The following is a 22,759-nucleotide window of genomic DNA, read 5'->3' as shown; positions in this document are numbered from 1 at the left end:
TCACCGGCGTTGATGGTATATTCGTGCCTTGTACCATCAAAACCGGTGGAAGTCCAATCTAGCCGATAAATGTAGGAAAGACATAGTTGCCGAGACGTATCGAGAGTCGAATCGCGCTGTTGCCGCATTTCCCCTATCAATATTTTTCCATCAAGGAGGCTTGAATGAATCACGGCGAAGCAGTTGGAGAACAGAGATGGGCAAAGATAATATCTGGATAAAGTCAAATAAAAGATACTACAGTATTGTCTCATGAAACGAGAGCGAGCAAGAGGCACTGAAAGCAAGCGAGGGTGGTGCGAGATAGACGACGAGATGTTGTTTGTCTCGCTCCGTCTTTCGGACGCCTGACACTCCGTCCTCTCCGTGCGCGATCGTCGCGCAGGCAAAGCGTTCCATCTCGCTCCCCCTATCAGCTAAAAAGAAGCGAGAAACGAACACTGAGAATTAGGGCTCTGCTCGCGATACGAGCTAAACGCCGCGCCGGTCCCGACCAGCGAGGATTTGGGCTGTTCGGCGGCGCACAGTGGGGCATTTGGGGTCGAAACACGGCACTAAGTCCTTTTACAAAAATATCGCTAAACTGCAAATTTTCTTTTACAGGTAGTTGATTGCAGGTATTGGATTGATTTATTGTAATCACTATAACTTGATTAGAAACAAAAAATATATAAAAAAATGTTCTGTTAAACGATTTCGTCAAAAAGGCACTAACAACTAAAAAATACTTCTAGTGTTGTGCTACAATTTCGATGGTGTTTTTCAACTTTAAATAAAAACGTGGTTCAGGATATTTCATAACAGAATATGAATCAATTTAGTATAGCCTCAAGTGTCGAAATGAATTTGTTGCGAGATATCCTGCTCCACGATTTTATGTGAAAATACACCATCGAAATTGTAGTATAAGAAAATAATTATTTTTTAGTTTTTAATGCATTTTTCATAAAATCGTTTATTATAAATTTTTTAATATACTTTTTCTAGTTTTTAGTGTTTGTGGATTTTCATTACTCTTATTGCTGTACGCAGTTTAACAGTTTGCTTGAAGAATGGTTGATTTATTGTTATGGGTTATTATTTCTTGGTGACTAGGTAATTTTTTCACCCACTCGGAGTTTTTTCATAATTTTGTATTGTCAACCAAACTACGCACCTCTGCAAAGTTTCGAGGGAATTGGATGGTTGGAAGTGGTTTAAAATTGAGTTTCCAGATTTGAATCAAACAAACAAACAAACAGAGGATCGTAGCTAAATAAAATCGTTTAATGGGACATTCCCAAATATCAGTATTGTTAGTACTGAACTCTGGTTTATATTGATAAATTTTTACAACCGTGGAATAACAATTCCGAAGAAAACCATGTACAAAACTATTATTGAAACAGACAATTCTTGTTGATATAAAAGATAATTTGATGTATAGTTAGATGAAAAAAAAGCGGCATATGTTTTTAGAAGAATTACAGCATTCATAAATTTCATTACGATCGGCATGTTACACTTCGGTGATGTACCTTATTCAAATTGTATGCTTTGAATTTGCACATTGATTATACAAAGTATTGCATCGTTCTATGTATAAATAAATACTAAATTAGTATTGTTTCATTGACATGTTTCCTAACTTCACTACTCAACCTCTCTATCTTTCAATAGTGCTATCTGTTCGCACGGCACACGCGTGAAAATTATAGAATTTTGCTTTCGAGGGTGTAAGGCTCGATTCACCGGTTGGTACGCGTATAAGCCGGACGATGTATCACCCGCCAAATTAATATTGGGTGACTGTTTAAATTATTACGTGTCGATTCTGTTCTGAACGATGATCTGAGAAGTTAGCTCTACTTGTGCTGATGTGTCCGAATGCTGACCTCATCAAAAACACCGAACCGTACTGTTCCCGAGCTCGTTGACTTCTGGTCTTGTCCACCTTTTCGATGTCAAAGGTGGACAAGACATCTGATTTTTGGGAGGCGCCAAAATGCCTGATTGGCTCAGCCTTGCTTGAAGAGGAGGAACCTTCCCTCCAAGATTTCGGTGATGGAGGAGGAATCCTCTCCTTCTTCGTGACGTAGCGCAGGGAAAACCGGACATCTGGCTAACAAACCTCGCTGGGTTGATCGGCCGGAGCCTCTCGCCGGGGTCGCGGTTTATGATCGTATTGTCCCGCGAGTCAGCGGTGGTCGACGGTATGTACCGTTTTGAAGTTACCGTACACCACCCGCTGACAGAGCAATCAACGGGTTTTCCCAGAGCGAGGACGGTCGAAGTGTCCAAAAAAATAGCACGATGCCGAATTGCCACCTATTAAACATCTGGCAGGCAAATGCTCCCCAAGACTTCGACGGTAAGCAATTGCCTAGGAATAAGGGTCGCTGAATTTCTGCCTCGCTCTGAACCCCCCTTTGTTCCCGTAAGACGGAACATGCTCCCCCCGTTGAGAGACCCGTCGATCAAATACATATACCATAATTGGATGAAAATATGATACTTAAAGCTACGATGCTTATTAAATTAAAAGTCTTTGTTTATGCGACGAGTTCTGTTTCGTTGTGGACCGGAAGCGGCGCGAGTTGCTTCACGTTGCGACGGTAAACACCGCGGAATGTTCGAACGGTAACAGTCCGTACGATGTCGTCTTTCCCGGGATGAACCTTCTCGATACAGCCGAGATGCCACTGTAGGGGTGGAAGCTGGTCATCCCTAATGACCACGATGGTGCCTTCCTTGATCGTATGGGAACCCTTAGTCCACTTATGGCGCACGTTCAAGTGGTTGATATATTCCTTATGCCACCTGGACCAGAAGTCCTGTTTCACCTTCTGGATGTGTTGCCAATTTGACAACCGGTTGGTCGCTGTTGCCTTGAAATCGGTCTCCGGTAGACTCGTTAAAGAATTACCAATTAAGAAGTGACCAGGGGTTAAGGCTATAGGATCATTGGAATCACAGGAAAGAGGTGTTAGAGGACGAGAGTTTAAAATCGCCTCGACTTCAATAACGAACGTATTGAACTGTTCGAACGTGAACAGTTCTTCACCAACAACGCGTTTTACATGGTGCTTGAAAGATTTTACCGCAGCCTCCCAAAGTCCGCCAAAATGAGGCGATAGAGCTGGCATGAAGTGCCACGATATTCCTTTGTCCGCCAGGAAATGTTGTACCCTTTCGTTTTTCAGGAGGTCTTCGTGAATTTCGCGCAATTCATTATTTGCGCCGATGAAATTCGAACCGTTGTCCGAATACATGTTACGGCACATCCCTCGACGCGCGATTAGCCGTTTTAACGCCGCGATGAATGCTTCGGTCGTCATGTCACTGACGACCTCTAGATGGACGGCTTTCGTTGCGAGGCATATAAAAACTGCAACGTAGGTCTTTATACGAGTGCGATTACGGAAACGTCGCTCCTTAATATAGAATGGACCGCAGTAGTCCACGCCGCAGTTGTAAAACGGTCGGGTTTCTGTGACTCGAGCGGCAGGTAGATTGCCCATGACGTAGTCGGTGACAGGTGGATTCACGCGGAAGCATCTAACACATTGCCGAACAATTTTTCGCGTAGTATTTTTTCCATCGATTGGCCAGTATGTTTGACGAACGGCGTACAGAGTCGAGTTGATACCTGCATGGTGAAGCTGTAAATGAGCTTCGCGAATGATGAGCTCAGTGATACGGTGTCCTTTCGGTAGGAGAACCGGATGTTTTTGTTCGAACGGCAAGGTGGAGTTCTGTAATCGCCCTCCGACCCGTAATATTCCCTTATCGTCAAGGAAGGGATGTAACGGCAAGAGCTTACTCTTCGGATGTAGTCCTGCTCCGGTCTTAAGATGGTGAAGGTCTTGTGTGAATGCGGATGATTGCACAAGTTGTACCACACGATCGTTTGCTGCGTGTAATTCTTCCACGGTCAGAGGTCCCTTAAATCGACGAGGTAGTCTAAGCCGCAGGCAATACGCGATGATTCGTCGGAGGCGAGACAAACTTGAATAACGATTTAAGATCTCGTCGCTGTTAATCGTGGTGGTTACAAAGCAGGTAACACGTTTGGTCTCTGGAACTTCTTCAACGATTTTAAACTTTGACTCTGGCCAAGCCGATTCGACGCTTGAGAGCCATTGCGGTCCGTGCCGCCAGTTGGAATCGTGAAGAAATTGTGTCGGTGATTGTCCTCGCGAGAGTAAATCTGCCGGATTATCGCAAGATCTAACGTGACGCCATGCGGTGATGTCGGTTTTCGATTGTATTTCGGACACTCTATTCGCGACGAATGTTTTTAGAGAGGACGGTTCTTTCTGTAACCAGTTCAGCACGATGGTAGAATCGGTCCAAAAGATAACGCTGTCGAGTTCGCGTTTGATGGCCTCTCGAACAGTGGCATATAATGAAGCCAGGAGAATTGCACCGCATAGTTCTAAACGAGCGAGACTTATCGTCTTAAGTGGTGCTACACGAGATTTCGCGCATAGTAAATTTACGTTTATTTTACCGCGTTTGTCAATCGAGCGTATATACAAACATGCTCCATATGCCTGTTCACTCGCGTCACAGAACCCGTGAAGTTCGATCCTACGCGTTGCGCGCTGTGTAACGTTTCGACCGAAGGATACATTATGGAGATGTTTAAAATCGTTCGCGAATGTTATCCACTCGGTGTGGAGGCTGGCTGGCAATGACTCGTCCCAGTCCAGTTTAAGATGCCAAAGACGTTGCATCAATATTTTCGCGACGACGGTAACCGGAGCGAGTAACCCTAACGGATCGAAAATTCTCGCGATGCTGGAAAGAATCGTCCGTTTCGTCACCTTCGTGATAACGTGTGGGTCGACGGTGTACGTAACCGTATCGTTTCGCGCGTCCCATGATACCCCGAGCGTCTTGACCGTTGAATCGCCAAAGAATTTCGGATGGATCTGTTCTTCCGTCAACCCATCGAGAAGTCGCGGTTCGTTGGAGACCCATTGTCGGATGTTGAGTCCTCCTCGCTGAAGCAGGCCGATGACCTCGTCGCGTAAATTCTTGGCTTCTGCGTATGTGTCGGCCCCGGTCAAAAGGTCGTCGACGTACATGTCCCGCTTCAAAATGGATGCCGCCCTTGGAAATGAATCCTCTTCGTCGTCCGCAAGCTGGTGGACACATCTTATGGCGAGATACGGTGCTGAAGACAGTCCGAACGTGACTGTGTTCAATTCGAATGTCGCTATTTCGTTCCGTTCGTCTCTCCACAAAATGCGTTGATAACGACGATCCTCTGGTCTAATGAGGAATTGGCGGTACATTTTTTCGATGTCTCCGGTCAGCACGTATGCGTACATGCGAAACCGCAGGAGCAAAGCAAAAATGTCATCTTGGATGGTCGGACCGATCATTAGTGCGTCGTTTAAAGATAGGCCGCTGCTCGATTTCGCGGAGCCGTCGAAAACCACTCGAACTTTTGTAGTCGTGCTCGAGGGTTTTATGACCGCATGATGTGGCAGGTAAAAACCGTCTGAATCGCGTGTTTTCACCTTAGTCATATGACCAAGCGAGATATATTCTTGTATCACGGACGAATATTCTCTTTGCAGCGATTTGTTACGATGAAACTTGCGTTCTAACGAAAGAAACCGATTGTACGCTCGCGAACGAGAATCTCCGATGGATTGCTTCTTCTGATTAAACGGTAGCGCGACGAGATAGCGTCCTGATTCGTTCCGTTGGACGTGGGCGGTGAAGTGATCTTCGCAGTCGCGTTCCTCGGATGATAGGTATCGCTGCTGTGGTCCTTCTTCGATGTCCCAAAATTTCGAAAGATCGAAATTGACGCTGGTTGCAAACGTTTTGCGTTGTATATGCGGCGACGTTGACAACACGCTCCCCCCGATGATCCATCCTAGCTGTGATTTTTGTAGGATAAGATCAGGCCCGTTACGAGGGGAAAGATCGATTTGCCCAACGCTAAAGCTCGCGAGCGAAGGGCCGGTGCCTATCAGCATATCGACGGATGCTGGGCGGTGGAAATTCGGGTCCGCTAATTTCAAATTTGCCGGAATCTTAAACCTCGTGCGATCGATTTGAGTGTCCGGTAAAGGTCGCGAAATCCGTGGTATCACAAAAAATGTAAGATGACGTTGAAAATCCGATAGTCGTGACTTTATGGTGGTAGAAATTAGTTTGTTCGTCACGGTATTTAGTGCATTTAACGCTTCGATGGCCACGGAAGCCCTTTTGCACTGAAGATGTAATTTCGACGCGAATTCTTCGGTGACGTAATTCGCGTCAGAGCATGTGTCGACTAACGTTCGACATTCGATCGGTCTCTGCTCGTGATCTAACGCGTGAACGATCGCGGTAGGCATGATACCGTCGGCCGATGCATTAGCGACTAGGGCGGTTTCTCGGCGGTCACGTTTCCGAGCGTTGCGTTTTCGCGATTTTTTACGGAATGACTCTAGTCAGGATTCATTTTGTGTGTCTAAATGAAGCCTAGTGTTGTGTGTCTTATTGCATACGCGACATTTTCCGGCCTTACACTCATCGGTTTTGTGATCCGAACGTAAACAATTCATGCAAAGTCTTGCCTTACGCGCGGCTTCGATGCGTTTTTCGATCGACAATTCGAGAAATTGTGTACATTGATACGCGGCGTGAGAATCCGCGTGACAAATCTTGCAATTCGGGTATCGGTTTGTGGCAAATGTTTGTCGCGTCTTCCGCGGAGATGGCGGCGACTTCGGTGCTCTAGCGGGTTTCGCGCGATGGGTGTTTGACGTATCGTTTCGGCGTTGCGCTACTGAATCCGTCCGGTGTTCATCTGGTAAGTCCCGACCTGCATTCCCGCGCGATGTGGAGTATTCTTCGCACTGATGCGCGGCGATGTGCAAATGTTTAAACACGGTCGCAATCTTCGGAACCTCCATGTCTGATAATGTCCGTTCCCATGCCTTTCGAGCGTCCTCCGCCATACTGGACACAGCGATGCTAAGTAAAAGATCGTTCGCGATGTCCTCCCACGATCTCCCGAGTGCTTGCAGCGACCGAATGTGCAGCTGCATGTGATTGGCCAAATCACGGTTCGATTCCGATGAATCGTTTGGCATTGCGGGTGTGTCGACGAGAAGCGAGGCGTGACGCAAAACGAGAGCGCGTTTGTTGTCGTAGATTTCTAAGAGGTGATCCCATGCAGCCTCATAGTTATCATCGGTGATGGTGTAAGCCTCGATCGCAGATTCTGCCTTCCCGGACAGTGAAGCGCGTAAATAATTCAGCTTTTGAATGTTGCTGAGACCGGGTATTGCATGGATCGTCGTTTTGAAACCATCCCTGAACGTGACCCATTTTTCGATTCGACCGTCGAACTTTTGGAGGTCGATCTTGGGTAATTTCACCGAAAGTGGAAACGATGATGCGGCTGACGGCGCGGGCGAATCTCGTGATACGTTTTCGATGTTCGGTGGCGGAATAAGATTTACGGACGCTACAAAACTATTCATTAAGACTACTGCTGTCGCCAATGTGTCGTCAAACTGTTCTGTTATTTCCTCACGTTCGGCTTCCGCTTGATCGAAGTCTTCAATGAGGGCCAGTTCGTCTTGAATGCCATTGAAGGTTCCGAACTGATTACGAAGCCGTTCGATGCGTTCGCGAAGCTTGACACGATTCTTCTCACAATCTTGATACGAATCGAGGTACTTGTTGAAGTGAGTGATTTGCGATTTGAACGATCGCCGTTTCATCTTCAAACCGTTAATACGCGCGTTGATGTCTTCTTGCGACATTTTAGGCGAAGTGGAATGGATACGATAGGAATTAACGGAAGGATAGATCACGTGTGCTTAACTAAATGGTAATTCCTCAATAACGAGCTTACCGTAACCAAAGTCCTTGTGCTGGTGGAGTCGTCTCTGGACCGGATGACGCCGTTGACGAATGCGTTGTCCACCTCAAGGCTGGCTGTTCAGCTTCCACGATGTTGACGTCTTTCCGTTCCGAATTAATTCTCCTGCCCGTGGTAGAATTTCGGAATACACTTGAAGGAAGTTTAGAAGTCTTTGCACACTGCACTTCCACGGTCGTGGATCCGGCTCGAAGGACCAAAATGTTCGCACGGCACACGCGTGAAAATTATAGAATTTTGCTTTCGAGGGTGTAAGGCTCGATTCACCGGTTGGTACGCGTATAAGCCGGACGATGTATCACCCGCCAAATTAATATTGGGTGACTGTTTAAATTATTACGTGTCGATTCTGTTCTGAACGATGATCTGAGAAGTTAGCTCTACTTGTGCTGATGTGTCCGAATGCTGACCTCATCAAAAACACCGAACCGTACTGTTCCCGAGCTCGTTGACTTCTGGTCTTGTCCACCTTTTCGATGTCAAAGGTGGACAAGACATCTGATTTTTGGGAGGCGCCAAAATGCCTGATTGGCTCAGCCTTGCTTGAAGAGGAGGAACCTTCCCTCCAAGATTTCGGTGATGGAGGAGGAATCCTCTCCTTCTTCGTGACGTAGCGCAGGGAAAACCGGACATCTGGCTAACAAACCTCGCTGGGTTGATCGGCCGGAGCCTCTCGCCGGGGTCGCGGTTTATGATCGTATTGTCCCGCGAGTCAGCGGTGGTCGACGGTATGTACCGTTTTGAAGTTACCGTACACCACCCGCTGACAGAGCAATCAACGGGTTTTCCCAGAGCGAGGACGGTCGAAGTGTCCAAAAAAATAGCACGATGCCGAATTGCCACCTATTAAACATCTGGCAGGCAAATGCTCCCCAAGACTTCGACGGTAAGCAATTGCCTAGGAATAAGGGTCGCTGAATTTCTGCCTCGCTCTGAACCCCCCTTTGTTCCCGTAAGACGGAACACTATCCTCCTTTACGTTCAGCAAGGCTCTGATGCTAGACGCAGGAATTGGCGGGCTCCAGCTACAGCTGATGCACGAGGAAACACCTACAGCGGTGGTTATGTATGCGTGACTAACGCACCGCAGTTCCTCACACATAACCACCGCTCCTGTCGATGTTCCCCCCTCCATCAGCGGTACATGGAGCCCGGCGATCGCTGCCTAGACGCAGCTCTCGTGCCGTATTCCTCCAAGCTTCTCAATAGAAGGAGCTGTGGAAACAGCGCGGCAGAGACGGAGACAACAGAACATGCGGCAACTATGCTGTCAAAAATTCGTCTACGTAGAGTACCGGTAGATGTCACCATTGTACAACTTCTTTTTACCGACCGCAGTAGTTTCATTAGGGTCCGTCTGTTTACAAGGGCACTTCGATCGATTCGGACCATAACAAAAAGGAGACGGCCCCCTTAAAAGCACCTCCAAGCTGCCATCCATGCAAGTTTGATATACCGAATGTCGCGAAAGCATTTGAAAAGTTTTTTTATTTCCAACCGTTTGGGCGCATTATTCAAATGTTAGGCATAGTGATCCTCTAGGGAGTGATCGAAATAACGTGTATCGTCGCTGATTGGTTGCCGCGATTTTGGAGCAAAAGCGGAAGTAGACAGAGAAAGAAACAGTAAAAACGAATGTGACAAAAATACTGATAAAAAGAGATAGAAATACTGACAGAAAGAGAGAGAGAAATACTGATAGAAAGGGATAGATATGTTTATTTCCGGTTTTGCTCCAAGATGGCTGCGGTTAAACCGATCATTCCCTAGAGGATCACTATATAGTTAGGCAGCCGAACTTACACTAGCAGTAAGTACATACGTTATCTAAATTCCCAACAAGGGAAAAATATTTATGTATTTTAATTTGTTTATAGTATTATTTCAGAGAAAGCTTTGATTCTTTTGGTTTTAATAACAAATTGATTATTTTCGTGAACGTGGCCTTACTGCCTTTCGGAGGTTAATTGTAAAATATCAACGATCGATTTTTCTCAACTCTGAGAAGACTCAAGACCTGGATGAGATCAAGGATGGCAGAAGATTGGTTGACTAGACTTGCTTTATTAAACGTATGTACATACATACATAAGTACATCGTGATATTAATGTGAGGCTTGAGTTTGTAAATGGTGTGTGTACATAGGTTAGAACTAGACAACAACCGATTTAATTGTATTACTAATAGTACGCTATTGTTAAGAAAAATATATCACTTTACAATGGTATAATATGGTATGTAATATTAACGAAAATTTAAAGAGATATAAAAACAATAAAAATGGATCAAAGTCATGGATTTACGTTTTTAAAAATTTGCCTGGATAACTCTACATAGTTTATCCTATGATGAACTTAGCAATACAAGGGGAAATATGATAATTTGATACTACAAAGCACTTTTTCATTTAAGGGGAAAATATTGGAAAGGTCCCTGGTTTAGTCCCCATATTTACGCCACCTCCCCCCCCCCCACCACTCGAAAATCCTGGATTCGTCCTTACGCCCCCCCTTACGAAAATCCTTCATCCGCCCCTGTCTACCATAAAAAGATTTTATTGTATTAAATAAATCAATTTTTTATTTTAAATAATTACCAATACAATTAAATTGTAAGTCAAGTAAAGTAAGTACTGGTAATGATTGTATAAATTTATTATTACAATTATATTATAGGATGTACATATCGTAAGGTTAAACTGTGTATAACAAAATATTAACATTTTTTATGTCATAATAATAAATTTATTTAGCCAGTGAAAATTCTAATTTCAATCTCCTCATGATTTCCTCCCGTTGATACATCACTTCTCTATAACACAGTGCCGAAAATGCGAACGGACATTCGTATTGTACAGTTTCGATACATTTCGTATCGTTAGTTCCGTCTCGGTCAAATCTGAATTGCGAGATAGACTCCACTGAAACCCGAATTAGAATTTAAGATTAAGATTAAAGTTTCATCGGTTTATTGGTACTAGTTTCGAATCTTATGAGAGACGTTTCTCTTTTTAATAAAACTTCCAACTCACAACATCCAAATTTGGAGAAAAAGCATGTATGATGTTTCGAAGTGATCAAGTAACCGTTCTTATCTGGTCGTACGGCGAAATGTCCGTGTGCTGTGTTTCGAATAATTGGTATGTGACTCAAATGTTCTGTATATTCAACCGAATATTTCCAGTGATCGTAATTACCGCTTTCCGCGATAACATTAAAATCTTCTCTGAAAATATTAATTAGCAAATAAATATTTTTTGTCGAATAATTTTTTCGTGACAAATAAAAGAATTATACTTAAATATTCATTATTTCACGCACATTGTCGGATTTAATTTCTTCATGTTACTAAAATCGGCCACGAATTCCCATACATGCATGGGATTTGAGTCATGAATTGTATCTTCGAACATTACTTGATGTTTTTTCTTATACACAAAAAGCACAAAAAAGATAAAGAATGCCAGTACAGAGTATAAGACGTTTCTGGTTTTCCACTTCATCGGGTTGATACCCATTTCTAAACAAAAAAGTGTTGCTCGGTGCTAATTATACGAAAGAAACTTGTATAAAACCAGAGAAGAATCTATATCTATATGCTCGCCCGGCGACAATCTCGTTATAAATATTTAGAATAGATTAAATACTTTATATTATCCGTTAGATTAAATTTTTCGTAAAGTTCTAAAAAAATATTCCTCACTTACTTGTAGCAAATATTAAAATCAAAGCGAAAACAATCTTTGCTTTTATGGCTTCCTTATAAATTTAAATACAGTATTTAACAACTTATACTTTTCGTATCATTTGACTTTTAGGAGATTTATGTTTGTGTTGTGTACTTCCGCCGGTGATAAATTGGAACAGCGATACTGTTTTCGTTTCAAACATCAGACCAAGGACTATGATGTCGAGCTACGTTATGTGGCACCACGATTCGCTACGAAATGTTTTATTTCCCTCCATCGTCTACGCTTGTGCACGCTGTTCGTCGAATTGTATATACTAGACTATACATAAGACCCCCACTATACTCCATTGGGATGCTGCGCCTACGGTTTCTCTCTTCCACACTATCGCGAGCTCATACATACAATATATGACACACGTGGCCTATGTATCATGATCACGTGACTTATGGCGCGGAGCGAAGTATAACATATCCGTATACATACCCCGTTCACTGCCGTTCATAAATATTAGGTACAGACATCTTGGGAAAGAAATGCAAAATTTGTTAAATTTACAGCGTTTTTTCACAAATATTCTATACACAGTAGGTGTTCTAATATATGTACTTACGAACAGCAGTATATATTATATTTCAGAGTAAGGAAGGACATCCATGATTCTTTACTCTTCAAAACTGACAATTATAATATAAATTTTTAAGGACATCGTGTAACAATATCTGCTGTTAGTTAAAAAAGTACTACATAGTTATGCTAATAATTATAGTAAGGCAAGGGCGACCAGCAGTGGCGGATTCAGAGGGGGGGCTCCCTCAAGGGAAAAGTACTTATTTTAATATGCAAAATACTTTTTTAACTTAGCAATATGAGAGAAAATATGATAAAATAATACAAAAAAAAACACTTTTTGATTTAGCAGGAAAATATTATCGGGAAAGGTCCCTGGTTTATTTTTCAGACTTACGCCCCCCCCCCTCAAGGACATTTTGGATTCCCTCCCCCCCCCGAAAATCCCAAATTCTGGCGACCGGAGACTTTTCTCCAGGGAGAGCAATTTCGGGATGATGGCAAAGAAAAATATACACCTCTTGCTTTTTTAAACTCATTTTATAACGCACAATTTAATTAAAAATTTAAAAATCACCCTTTTTAGTATAAACTTAATAAATAAATATCAGTTTTGAAAAATAAGCGATTTTTTCTCAAAAGCCGGAGGGGGGGCAACTGCCCCTTTGCACCCCGTTCCGGACACCCATGGAGTAAGGTACTATTTAATTTCATACTATCTTATAGTATATTTAAGTCTATTTCTATGAAGTCCATCGAATCGAATTTGGCAGTGAAACTATCTAAATTTTTGAAATATGAGCGAAAATCAACACTTCACTTCAATCATCAACAGATCTGGACGACATATATATGTATGGCTATTTTATTTTCAAGTCTGGTACATCATTCACGTGAAATAATGTATTATTTACACTTACTTTGGTGTTCATTAGTACGTATAAGGTCCCCTACCTCTTATTTTACCCAGCTTCGAATGTTTATGCTTTCAATCAAGTTGAAGATGGTTTACGTTTCGGTCAGGCAATTAAATTATCTTTATTGTATATACTTTTATATATCTCTTTACAAATATTTTAACAAAATTGAATATGTATTAATATTTTATGAAAAATGTTACACAATAGATCGAGTTTTGTGGATGCCCAAAGTATATGATCCATAAATGTGAACTAAATGTTTCAGGTGCTAGAAAATATTTTAGTCTTTCATCCGGCATGATGGTATTCCTCAGTAAAAAAAGAAGTATATTGTCTTATTGGGATATAACGTTAGTATTTGATTTAATAAAATGATTTTCCGCCGATATACAAGTAAATTTGGATTGTGCATATTACAATACTTAAGCGTTTCAAAGACCAATTGTTCTTATGCCTTTCTAAAATGTTTCTAATTAGAAAGTTGTACACATGGTACGCAATACATTACCTTCTGAAATGGTCCAGAATGTTTAAAGCATGTTTAATGACATTTAGATACTTTGTAATATATACATAACATAATAATCCTTATTTAATCATTGGCATTTCAGTCCTTATAACATATCAACCTAATATGTATAAAATTATAAAAAATAATTTATCATATATTAATAACAAGCGATCACTATTATTTCCATCAAGCTTGGCTTTAGAATTTTATCATTTATTATTTCACGTACTAACGATTTTCTTCCGCTGCAACATTTGCCTTCTTGAGCATGCATTCGACGTGTTGAGGTAACCACGTTTTTAATTCACGCGACATGGACATATATTTGAAGCTTAACATTCTTACCAAACCATTTTGGTAGCCAACGGCTAACCACAAGTAACTCCATACATTTGGATTCCAAGATATCTAGAATTTGTTGCCACACGTAATATTATACGTATAGAAGAAAAGTATTAGGGTTGAACAGAGAATCGTAATATTTACCCTATTCACGGACATAAATGGATATTCTTCAATCGGGACTGGCGTTAGCTTTTCCGTTTGTTGCACACCACGTCTTCTATTCTTTAAATTCACATAATACATGACGTTAATTTAGAGTTTAGAGATTAAGCGGACTATTAAACGCAACAAAAGATATTACAAATATGTATTTACTTTCAGATTATCACAGAAGATTATACCAAATCGATCCTTGCACTTGTTATAAGTTTCTGGCATGTAATAATAATCTTTTGGATTCTTTTTCTCCTTGTCCGCCTTGCTATCATTTTCCGAGAAGTCCACTACTTTTACAAACGAACTTAACTACAAGCATGATTTTTATAAATTTTTTAAGAGATGGCTTAGAACAGGGTTGACTAACTGGTGGCTCGCGAGCCACCGGGGGCACCTCCGACTTGCTGCCACGCTGAACGGCCCCCTCCATACCTCCCAGACTCTGACGATCGCAGTAAAAAAGAGAAGGAAAGAAGGAGGAATCGACTGCGATCGTCAGAGTCTGGGAGATATGGAGGGGGGCCGTTCAGCGTGGCAGCAAGGCGGAGGTGCCCCCGGTGGCTCGCGAGCCACCAGTTAGTCAACCCTGGCTTAGAATGTTAACAAGCGAATATATGGAGAGAACACACGATAAGAATACCTTTCGTTTTTTCTGTAAGGCCTTGTCAATTTCCTTACTATGTACAAGTTGCTGAGGAAAAATTGTTACTACTTCTCCTGCCAATGTACCGTGCGCAATGCTGTTTCCATAATCAGAAACAGCTAAAGCCTGCAATGGTTTTAAATCAGCGTTATTCTGTATTTAGAAAGACAGCACAGGAACACTTTAGAATTACTTACGTAAGTCGGGGAACTGGTTCCTAAAATAGGATAATATCTAAATTCATGCTCTCTCAGAGGGATTAAATAGGAATTAGTATGCTTATACCTGTAATAGAATAATATCATAATAATAGGCAAGTTCCGTTATTTATTAACAGCTATTTCGGGTGTAATTTCTTACCCAAGAGCATCGTCGAAAGTAATAACAGCACATGGCCAGTGCGTCATCCATGCGCCATCTACTATAATACCCTTCTGCACACAGTATTGAGGACTGCTTGTGTTTTCTAGATCCCAAAATTTGTACGATCTGTCTAGACTGGCGGAAGCTAGAAACCTTGCTCCATTATATGGAACTAATGCTACCACTATAAAAGCAATACAATTGTTATATAAAAATGATGTATCAAACTTCTGTGATTATGTCAAATTTGTCTTAAGGGGTCATGCTGGTAATCACGCCGCAAAATTCGGCAACATTCAAGACGCAATTTCATGCTGACGCTTGACGCTCGTTTTAATAATAATACGTAAGTTAAAATTTAACGAAATTGCGCGCATTCAAATTTCAAGTAAAAATGGAAAATTTCGAAACTTGAAGTTTGAATGCGCGCAAGTTTGTTAAATTTTGACTTACATGGCTAATTCTGGCACCTGCGATAGCGGTACTCATAATGATTAAGAATCAGCTTGGTTTTTTTTTGTTTCAGATGAGTCTGTGAGCTTAAATCAATGGGTGCGTTCAGCGCAACCAACTGTTGGCCAACCGCTCACTGATCTTTCGCCGAACGCTACCGCTCAGTTGCTCACTTGCCAACACGTTCAGTGAGCGGTCGCCATTTTTTCGAGCGGAGGTAAACTCTGCTCACTTTACCCAACATGTTGGGAACTGCTAAAATACCCCCACCCTCCCAAGTGTCGTTCGGCAGAACTAAGCGGAACGATGGCTGCTCACCGATGATTTCCCAACGGTTGCAGACGGTAGGGGCCAACAGTTGGTTGCGCTGAACGCACCCACTCTCGCCACGGAGGTATTTCTTTTCTAAGGCGCGATTTTTAACTCCAAATAATATTGAAAAAACACAATTAAAAGTGCATTTAAAAAATTGTTCCGTATACATTACATGTAGCTTAATAAACGAAAAAAAGTTTGACATCGTTATTCTTCATATTCACTGAGAAAAAAAAACCTGAATGTTGCCGAATTTTGCGGCGTGATTACCAGAATGACCCCTTAAGAAAGAAATATAAATATACTTACTACTCACAGCATTACCATGGGCATAAAAATGTTGAAACGCATTTATGAAGCACGTATTTCCTCTCTTTTCCATTGATAACGGTGATTTGTACGTGAGATCCCACAATGCGATATAACCATTTGAAAATCCTGCAGCAATTGTACTAAAGGAAATTTTATAATTTTCATGATTAAAAATTCACAAAGACAGAACAGAAATGCAATTGAATATCTTACTTATGTCCGTGTTCTTTGCTCCATGATAACTTAGTGCACTGCCAATTCTGATCACTGCTATCATACATCGAAATATTTACAACTAGTGTTATTACAGGATCAGTGCAATATATAGGCAATCTATAAAAGTAGCAAATATTAATAAGAAGCGATATGAATGTGGAAAAGAATACTAACTATTAAATACTTTTACCAAATTTATTACTCACTGATTTTCTTCAGTTCTCTCAAATTTAAGTTCTTCCGAGAACGGAAGCGAGTAAATATATACATTGCCATCTGAACAAGCGGCTGCAAGCATACCCATCCGTTTTAGATTAGATTGTCCTTCGTTTTCTTTTTTATAATTGTTCAGACTTTCATCTTGGTAACATCCGGATGGACACCATTCTAAACACCATATAGTACCACCATTATGCGCAATTGCGTACGATAAAGCAGGGGGATTTCTTTTATTATCAGGTCTGAAAGAAAAAATTGTTTTGAAAGCATCTGTGTTGCACTTTTACAATGAGGGTTGCGTATTTTATTTTTGTTGTTACTAACGTATCACTTAAAGGTCCAACATTCCAAATTTGTATGATATTAGCTCCAGAATATGCCTTTCCTACAGTATATTCATCCTCCATAGTCGGATGAGTACTAATCGCGATATATTGTAAAGGTTCTTTAGAATACATTGGTGATGGAATGGGTAACCAAGCTAGTGCCCATATCGGGCCACCAACAAAAAATGTTGCTGTACCTGAAAAATTATTGTAATGCATACAATTGTTCAAACAATTATTATAGCATAGAATTATGTATAAAGCTGTTACCTTCGTCAAAACCACCTTCAAATCTTTTCCACTGTTTCCATGAAATTTCCGCATTGGACGATTTCTCAGAACTTGCACTTTCTTTTTTCGTGCGCATAGACACTTCCAATTTCGGCAAATATTTAGCAACATCTGCATTTTTTAATAATGTAAAATGATTTGTAGTACAATCGTTAAACAAATGAAATTCGTAATTTTTTTGTTCACTGTAAGAGAGCACGATATAACTTATTTTATGCTTATAACATTTATTATGAATTACGAAGGTCTAAATATTCAATAAGTATCAATTAATTGTGGGAAATATTTACAATTCCATAGTCCAATGTAGGGTAGGATAATATGGTTCCTTCCACCGAATTTTGCACATTTGCTCTTTGTCCAGGAATTTCATTGTATAAGCAGTTTCTACAAATAAGAATCGATAATGAAATTGAGTGATTTAAGATTCATTCTCGTAATAAGATTAAAGAAGGAACAAGTATGAATTACTCTGATTTTCATCTGAACTATAATTTTCATCGTCGAAGTCGGAATATTGATCCATGTCTTCCGTTGCCGAATGCTTCTCTTTTACATGCTTTATCATATCTTCATTGCAAATCGTCGAAAATTTGCATATCTTACATACATAACACTGGAATAAAGGAGGAGCAAAACAATTTAGTGTCGTGAACGGATATTATGAAAATGATTATATTACTATCGTAAAAGATTATACCTCTTGAGGAATGAAGTTACATTTAGAAGAATGATTGCAGATATCTTCGAACGAAGAGCAGGTGTAAGTACAACCAATTTGACGGCAACTTACTTTTCCCTGCGCAGACAATTCTTTTTTCCATATACCTTTCCATACTGCTGGTATAGTTTTTTTGTGTTCGGGTGTTTTTATTACACTTTTCTATAATATCAGTTTCATTTAAATATACGTCTATATATATAAATACAAATAGGCTTCATATATTAAATTTTGTTAAAAAAGAAAGCGATTGCAAAGTATAACACACCAAGAATGAAGATTCAGTCTTTAGTTTCATTTCAGTAGGTGGAGGGTCGTCTTTAACGAGTTCGGTGAATTCCAAAATTTTTGTTACTGCTCTGAAATCGAAACGCTATGATATTAGCATGTTCTTTTATTTAATTTATTATTGTATGCACAATTCTTACTTCTCTGCAGCCTTGCGTTTCACTCTTCCCGTATCCGCGGTATAAATTTCGAATTCTTTTATTTGGCTTTGTTCCGACTGCCTATGAACTCGCTCATGTATTTCCATAGAAGACGGCATCATAGTAGCTCCACAAACTGGACATTTCACCATCAAAGCTTCCCTTTCCTAATACATTACAAAACATTTAATATTTACTATTTAATTTATTTCACATTTAAATTATCAACTCTTTAATCTGTTTAAATACTTCATCAGTTTTCCCACAGAACTGCATATGAGATATAAAACCATTCGCACTCCGTTTTATAGTCCCACATTTTTCGCAAGTCAATTGGTTTTTTCTTTTCTTAAGCGCAGCCATTAATACGCTCCTCCATAACTTAATGTCGTTATCAAAATCCTAAAACAAGATATTTTCCCAAAATAAATTATCATATTAATAAAAATCATTACCGGGACATTCCATGCGAACTCGGACAGATTTCGGAGTAAGTTTTCGTAGATTGCTGAAATTTGAATATGTTGTAGTCTCTAGTGATATTTAAACGTACCTTAAAGGATTTTTCAAAATTTTTAAAAATGTCGATTTTACAGCTGTTTGAAGTTAAGTGCTAACTTTTTTTCAATACATTATAGCTATGGAAGTAGTAAACGGATGGAGATAAGCTTTACGGTGCTTATAGAGAAGACTTATATTAAAGATATATATTGAAGTTTTAAGAAAAAATTATTTCAGTTAAAAAAAAATTTTAATCGACGACGCAGCGTCAACTTTCGGCAATTTTTCCAGGGCCAATTTTAAAATGTGCATATTTTTGAAAAATTGTCCATCAATGGGGAAGGATAGAACCATATTCTCCTTTTTCAGATTTTTAAAATCGCACCCGATGTTAAAAACCTGCGTTTGTTTAAAATGATTGCACAAAAATGGTTAAAAATTTTTTTTTTAAACTGAAATAATTTTTTCTTAAAACTTCAATATATCTCTTCAATATAAGTCTTCTCTATAAGCACCATAAAGCTCATCTCCATCCGTTTACTACTTCCATAGCTATAATGTATTGAAAAAAAGTTAGCACTTAACTTCAAACAGCTGTGAAATCGACATTTTTCAAAATTTTGAAACATCCTTTGAGGTACGTTTAAATATCACTAGAGACTACAACTTATTCAAATTTCCCTACTACGAATGCTTACATCATACTTACAACAGGTTTTTCACCTTCCCTCCAGCTCATGTTATTGTGTTTAATCAAGTTATGTGAATTCCATTTCTGTTTCGGCATTTCTGCTCCACATTTGGCACACGTTACTAAGCGTTCCTAAATTAAAAACGCAACTATAGAGAAACTTCTGTTCAGAAATAATGTAAACCTCTGAAATTATATGAAACCTACTTCTTGTTTGCGAAAAATATTGGTGTCATTAGTTGAATTTCCTTCATTTGCGTTGTCTGTAGTTGGTCCCTTTAATTTTGGTACATACTCTGTATCTAATGTAGAATATGATGATCCTCTACCCCTGCCCCTACCTCTACCCCTACCCCTACCCCTACTTCTGGCTTTGCCTCTAGCTCGGGGTCTACCTCTTTTTCTAATAACGAATGGATATTGAGTGTCATCTTCGCTACTACCATCATCACTTAAGCCATCGTTGCTACTAATATTATACGACTTTTCACCGTGCCTCTTACTATGAACAACTGTTTCCGCAATAGAGATATTACTTATATCCCGCGAAGTTTCCGCATTTTCTTCCGATTCATTCGAAGTGCTCGGAACTGGTTGCTGTTTAGGAGTTTTTCTAGGCCTTCCTCTCTTCCGCACCGGTGACGTAGTTGGAGAGATATCAGCGCTGGGGCTTTGACTTACTGGATTTATGATTAAATGTTTTTGCTCCAACCAGCTCGACACTGCCACAGATGTTAAATCAGTGGTGTTTCCAAGACTATCTCTAGCATTTACATCTTTTAAATTCCTTCGCTTCGTAACAGTTGGTTCGTGTAAAAAAGTATTCATTGATCCCACGTATACTTTATTATCACTCTTATTATTCGGCTCTGCTATATCCGCATCTTTTGCCATTGTACATGCGTCAGTTATTACATCTCTAGAATCTTGTAAATTCTTTACATGGGAATTATCTTCCTCAGCTTTAACACCGGAATATTTTCCAGAAATGCTTTTCGCACTTAAAGGCAGTGATTTCCTGGTTACAGCTGGTGCGACAGAAGTAGAAGCTACGTTAAGCTTCACTGCAGTTTCGTCCTTCTTACTTTGCACATTTTCGAGTACCTCTTTCGGAGATTTTTTATTATTTACCACACCGTTTATTTCAGCTGCATTCGATATAGTATTAGTCGTTAGTCGCTTTTGCTTTTTATTAGGAGAACATTGCTTTCTTTCATCTGGAATCGTACTTTCTTTTTTAGGTAACCAGATCTTTTTCTGCGTTACAACGTAATCGTCAAATTTCGTTTGTTTCCGAATACGCTTAGATCTGCCGAGTACATCTTCGTCGATTTTAGTTTTACTTACGGTGTGCTTTTGATTTCCTAAATGTCTAGCTAAATTTATTTTACTACTATGCGGCATAGACTCTGTGGCTGCTTTCCGAGGTGTTGGTACATCGTTTGAGGTAGTTTGACCATTCCTTACGTTATCATTTATATGCTTCATTTTCTGTAAACCCTTTGAACTCTGTGAAGCATTTGTTGGAGACTTATCTACTTTTCCGTTTCTCTCTTGCTTTCCTATAACTGGGAAACTACTTTTCGTTTCGATACGACTTAGATTAGATGTTAGTTTCTCTTTATCTTTATTAACTTTAGGCACTTTTGTTACGCTTCTTAAGATCTCATTATTTGCATCGCCTGCCGGTGTATTTTTACTAGTTTCTGTAACCACAGTCGGTTTCATTGCAATTCTTGAATCGGCGGAGTTTTTAACGGATTCAGAAAGCTTGGGAATTTTATACCCTTTGCTGATAAAGGTATCTGAAGTATTTTTCTGGTTTATAAGTTTTATGCTAGACGCCGTGCTCCCACCTATAATAAGGTTTCAACGGATCGTGGAAATCAGAATTTTTCTTAGCTAAAACTTTTGATGGAAATATTAATTACTTTACTTACCTTTTGCTACTGAATCACTAATACAGATATTTTGTAACATATTTGGAGGAAGAATGAACATTTTTGTGCTACCAGTTACAGGATTACTTGTTTTAGTAATCGGTAGATTCGCATTATTGGGAGAAGCGTCAGAACCCACAGTCTTTTCGTTCATTATTGATACAATCTGAATGAACATTAAAAATGTTAAACGGTATTTCATCTTAAACATGTATTATATTCCTCTAGGTGAAGAGTCGAGGAGGGTGTGAATCAATAATATTTTTCTGTCATTCTTAAATACTATATTTAATTCGGAATGTTACAATTGTTACATTATTTCGGCAAAAAATTTCACGACATACATATTTTTTACGATTTGTTAAAAAGAAATTGGTATGAACGGGATTTGAACATACATACCTAGAATGTGCGACGATGGAACAAGGTGTCTGTAATCAGGCCCAAAATCATGCGAGAATCGCGCTGTTTTCAAAACTGAACACCAGGAAAATCTTTCTTTATAATACACGAAATATTTATCAAAAAGCTGTTGAGATTTATCGTTTTCACTTACCATCAACTTCAATCACCTGGTCTTTCTAGCGGAAAGACAAGGTTAGGTGCATATTACATGCATGAAGTAAGTATACTTCAATAATCAATATCACGATTTTTATGTAACACGCTTAACAGAATCTATTGATAATTAATTCTCCACGTAAAAAAGAATGTTTTACTAAAGATAAAAAGTATTCAATCTAAAATTTCTGGCACAAGATTCGAACGCGCAAACTTCGCATTTGCAGACCTAGCGCACCATTCTCCCATCGTGTAATAAAGAGCGAATAAGACCACACGTAAGCCCACTCAGGAGTGCAGCGCATGCGTTTACGTTTCGGCGAGCTCGGACTAACGTTCGAGTAAACAATGCGCATATTAATTCGCATATGTATAGTATTTCAGGACATATATTATCAAAAAATTGTACATGCGTAGTTTTTGGGGCATTTTCATTGTAACATCGCCGTAGTTATATTATGTTTTCAGCAAGATGGGCGTTTCATGCTTATTTTTACTTCTATTGCCCAACGAACTATAGTCCCATTTTTTTTCGCCCTCTCTCCTTCGGGTCCCAGCATCAGCAGCGCACCGGGAGAAAGGTGGGGTCTCCCATCTTTCCCCATTGGGTTAGGTCTGGGGAATCCCCAGTACACCGCCCCGTGGTGCTTAACTTCGGTGATCTAACGAGAACTGGTGTTTTCCATCACGGCTACGGTCGCTGATATCT

The 22,759-nt window shown here is 40.1% G+C and overlaps 4 protein-coding genes and 1 long non-coding RNA gene across 9 annotated transcripts; 1 reads left to right on the top strand and 4 right to left on the bottom strand.

Moving 5' to 3' along the window:
- Positions 1-2,531: 2,531 nt before the first annotated feature.
- Positions 2,532-6,341, bottom strand: LOC143371203 (uncharacterized). The gene has a single exon (XM_076816155.1). It carries the CDS (start codon positions 6,339-6,341, stop codon positions 2,532-2,534), a length of 3,810 nt encoding a protein of 1,269 aa, XP_076672270.1.
- Positions 6,342-6,437: 96 nt separating this feature from the next.
- Positions 6,438-7,760, bottom strand: LOC143371202 (uncharacterized). Its single transcript, XM_076816153.1, has one exon. The coding sequence runs from the start codon at positions 7,758-7,760 to the stop codon at positions 6,438-6,440; it is 1,323 nt and encodes a 440-aa protein (XP_076672268.1).
- Positions 7,761-9,635: 1,875 nt separating this feature from the next.
- On the top strand, positions 9,636-10,174 carry LOC143371779 (uncharacterized). Its single transcript, XR_013086122.1, has 2 exons — positions 9,636-9,689; positions 9,757-10,174. It is a non-coding gene; the product is annotated as an uncharacterized LOC143371779 (long non-coding RNA).
- A 342-nt stretch (positions 10,175-10,516) lies between these two features.
- Positions 10,517-11,947, bottom strand: LOC143371778 (uncharacterized). 2 transcript variants are annotated; one of them, XM_076817365.1, is made up of 4 exons: positions 11,587-11,947; positions 11,201-11,399; positions 10,912-11,105; positions 10,517-10,800 (listed from the first exon to the last, which is right to left on the bottom strand). In XM_076817365.1, exons 2-4 carry the CDS (start codon positions 11,395-11,397, stop codon positions 10,625-10,627), a joined length of 567 nt encoding a protein of 188 aa, XP_076673480.1. In that variant the 5' UTR covers positions 11,398-11,399; positions 11,587-11,947; the 3' UTR covers positions 10,517-10,624. The 2 variants fall into 2 exon arrangements, with proteins under 2 accessions (XP_076673480.1, XP_076673481.1); XM_076817366.1 differs by lacking the exon at positions 11,587-11,947 and adding an exon at positions 11,484-11,502.
- Positions 11,948-13,578: 1,631 nt separating this feature from the next.
- LOC143371118 (uncharacterized) lies at positions 13,579-22,297 on the bottom strand. Of its 4 annotated transcripts, none has more exons than XM_076816004.1 (22): positions 21,892-22,297; positions 21,490-21,655; positions 19,757-21,405; positions 19,568-19,681; positions 18,607-18,759; positions 18,358-18,524; positions 18,198-18,288; positions 17,909-18,091; positions 17,680-17,824; positions 17,499-17,595; positions 17,188-17,393; positions 16,916-17,114; positions 16,579-16,833; positions 16,370-16,489; positions 16,154-16,296; positions 15,074-15,260; positions 14,911-14,998; positions 14,711-14,839; positions 14,230-14,379; positions 14,056-14,136; positions 13,799-13,977; positions 13,579-13,687 (listed from the first exon to the last, which is right to left on the bottom strand). In XM_076816004.1, coding segments are annotated over exons 2-22 (4,491 nt in total). In that variant the 5' UTR covers positions 21,644-21,655; positions 21,892-22,297; the 3' UTR covers positions 13,579-13,686. The 4 variants fall into 4 exon arrangements, with proteins under 4 accessions (XP_076672119.1, XP_076672120.1, XP_076672118.1 ...); XM_076816005.1 differs by having other exon boundaries at positions 13,803-13,977; XM_076816003.1 differs by having other exon boundaries at positions 13,579-13,977; positions 21,892-21,966; positions 22,046-22,297.
- Positions 22,298-22,759: the final 462 nt, after the last annotated feature.

Source organism: Andrena cerasifolii, chromosome 7 (genome assembly GCF_050908995.1).
Source record: "Andrena cerasifolii isolate SP2316 chromosome 7, iyAndCera1_principal, whole genome shotgun sequence".
NCBI lineage: Eukaryota > Metazoa > Arthropoda > Insecta > Hymenoptera > Andrenidae > Andrena > Andrena cerasifolii.
The sequence above is the reverse complement of the archived record's forward strand: the minus strand, read 5'-3'. Positions and strand labels throughout refer to the sequence as shown.

Excerpts from the sequence above, each read along its gene's own strand:
- LOC143371203 (XM_076816155.1), bottom strand. The coding sequence starts at position 6,341 with ATGCCTACCGCGATCGTTCACGCGTTAGATCACGAGCAGAGACCGATC.
- LOC143371202 (XM_076816153.1), bottom strand. The coding sequence starts at position 7,760 with ATGTCGCAAGAAGACATCAACGCGCGTATTAACGGTTTGAAGATGAAA.
- LOC143371778 (XM_076817365.1), bottom strand. The coding sequence starts at position 11,397 with ATGGGTATCAACCCGATGAAGTGGAAAACCAGAAACGTCTTATACTCT. Across the intron at positions 11,106-11,200 it reads AAGAAATTAAATCCGACAAT|AGAAGATTTTAATGTTATCG; the intron begins GTGCGTGAAATA and ends TAATATTTTCAG. Across the intron at positions 10,801-10,911 it reads TTTCTCCAAATTTGGATGTT|TGGAGTCTATCTCGCAATTC; the intron begins GTGAGTTGGAAG and ends TTCGGGTTTCAG.
- LOC143371118 (XM_076816001.1), bottom strand. The coding sequence starts at position 21,643 with ATGAACGAAAAGACTGTGGGTTCTGACGCTTCTCCCAATAATGCGAAT. Across the intron at positions 17,394-17,498 it reads CTACATTGGACTATGGAATT|TGAACAAAAAAATTACGAAT; the intron begins GTAAATATTTCC and ends GCTCTCTTACAG. Across the intron at positions 14,840-14,910 it reads GAACCAGTTCCCCGACTTAC|GCTTTAGCTGTTTCTGATTA; the intron begins GTAAGTAATTCT and ends AAACCATTGCAG.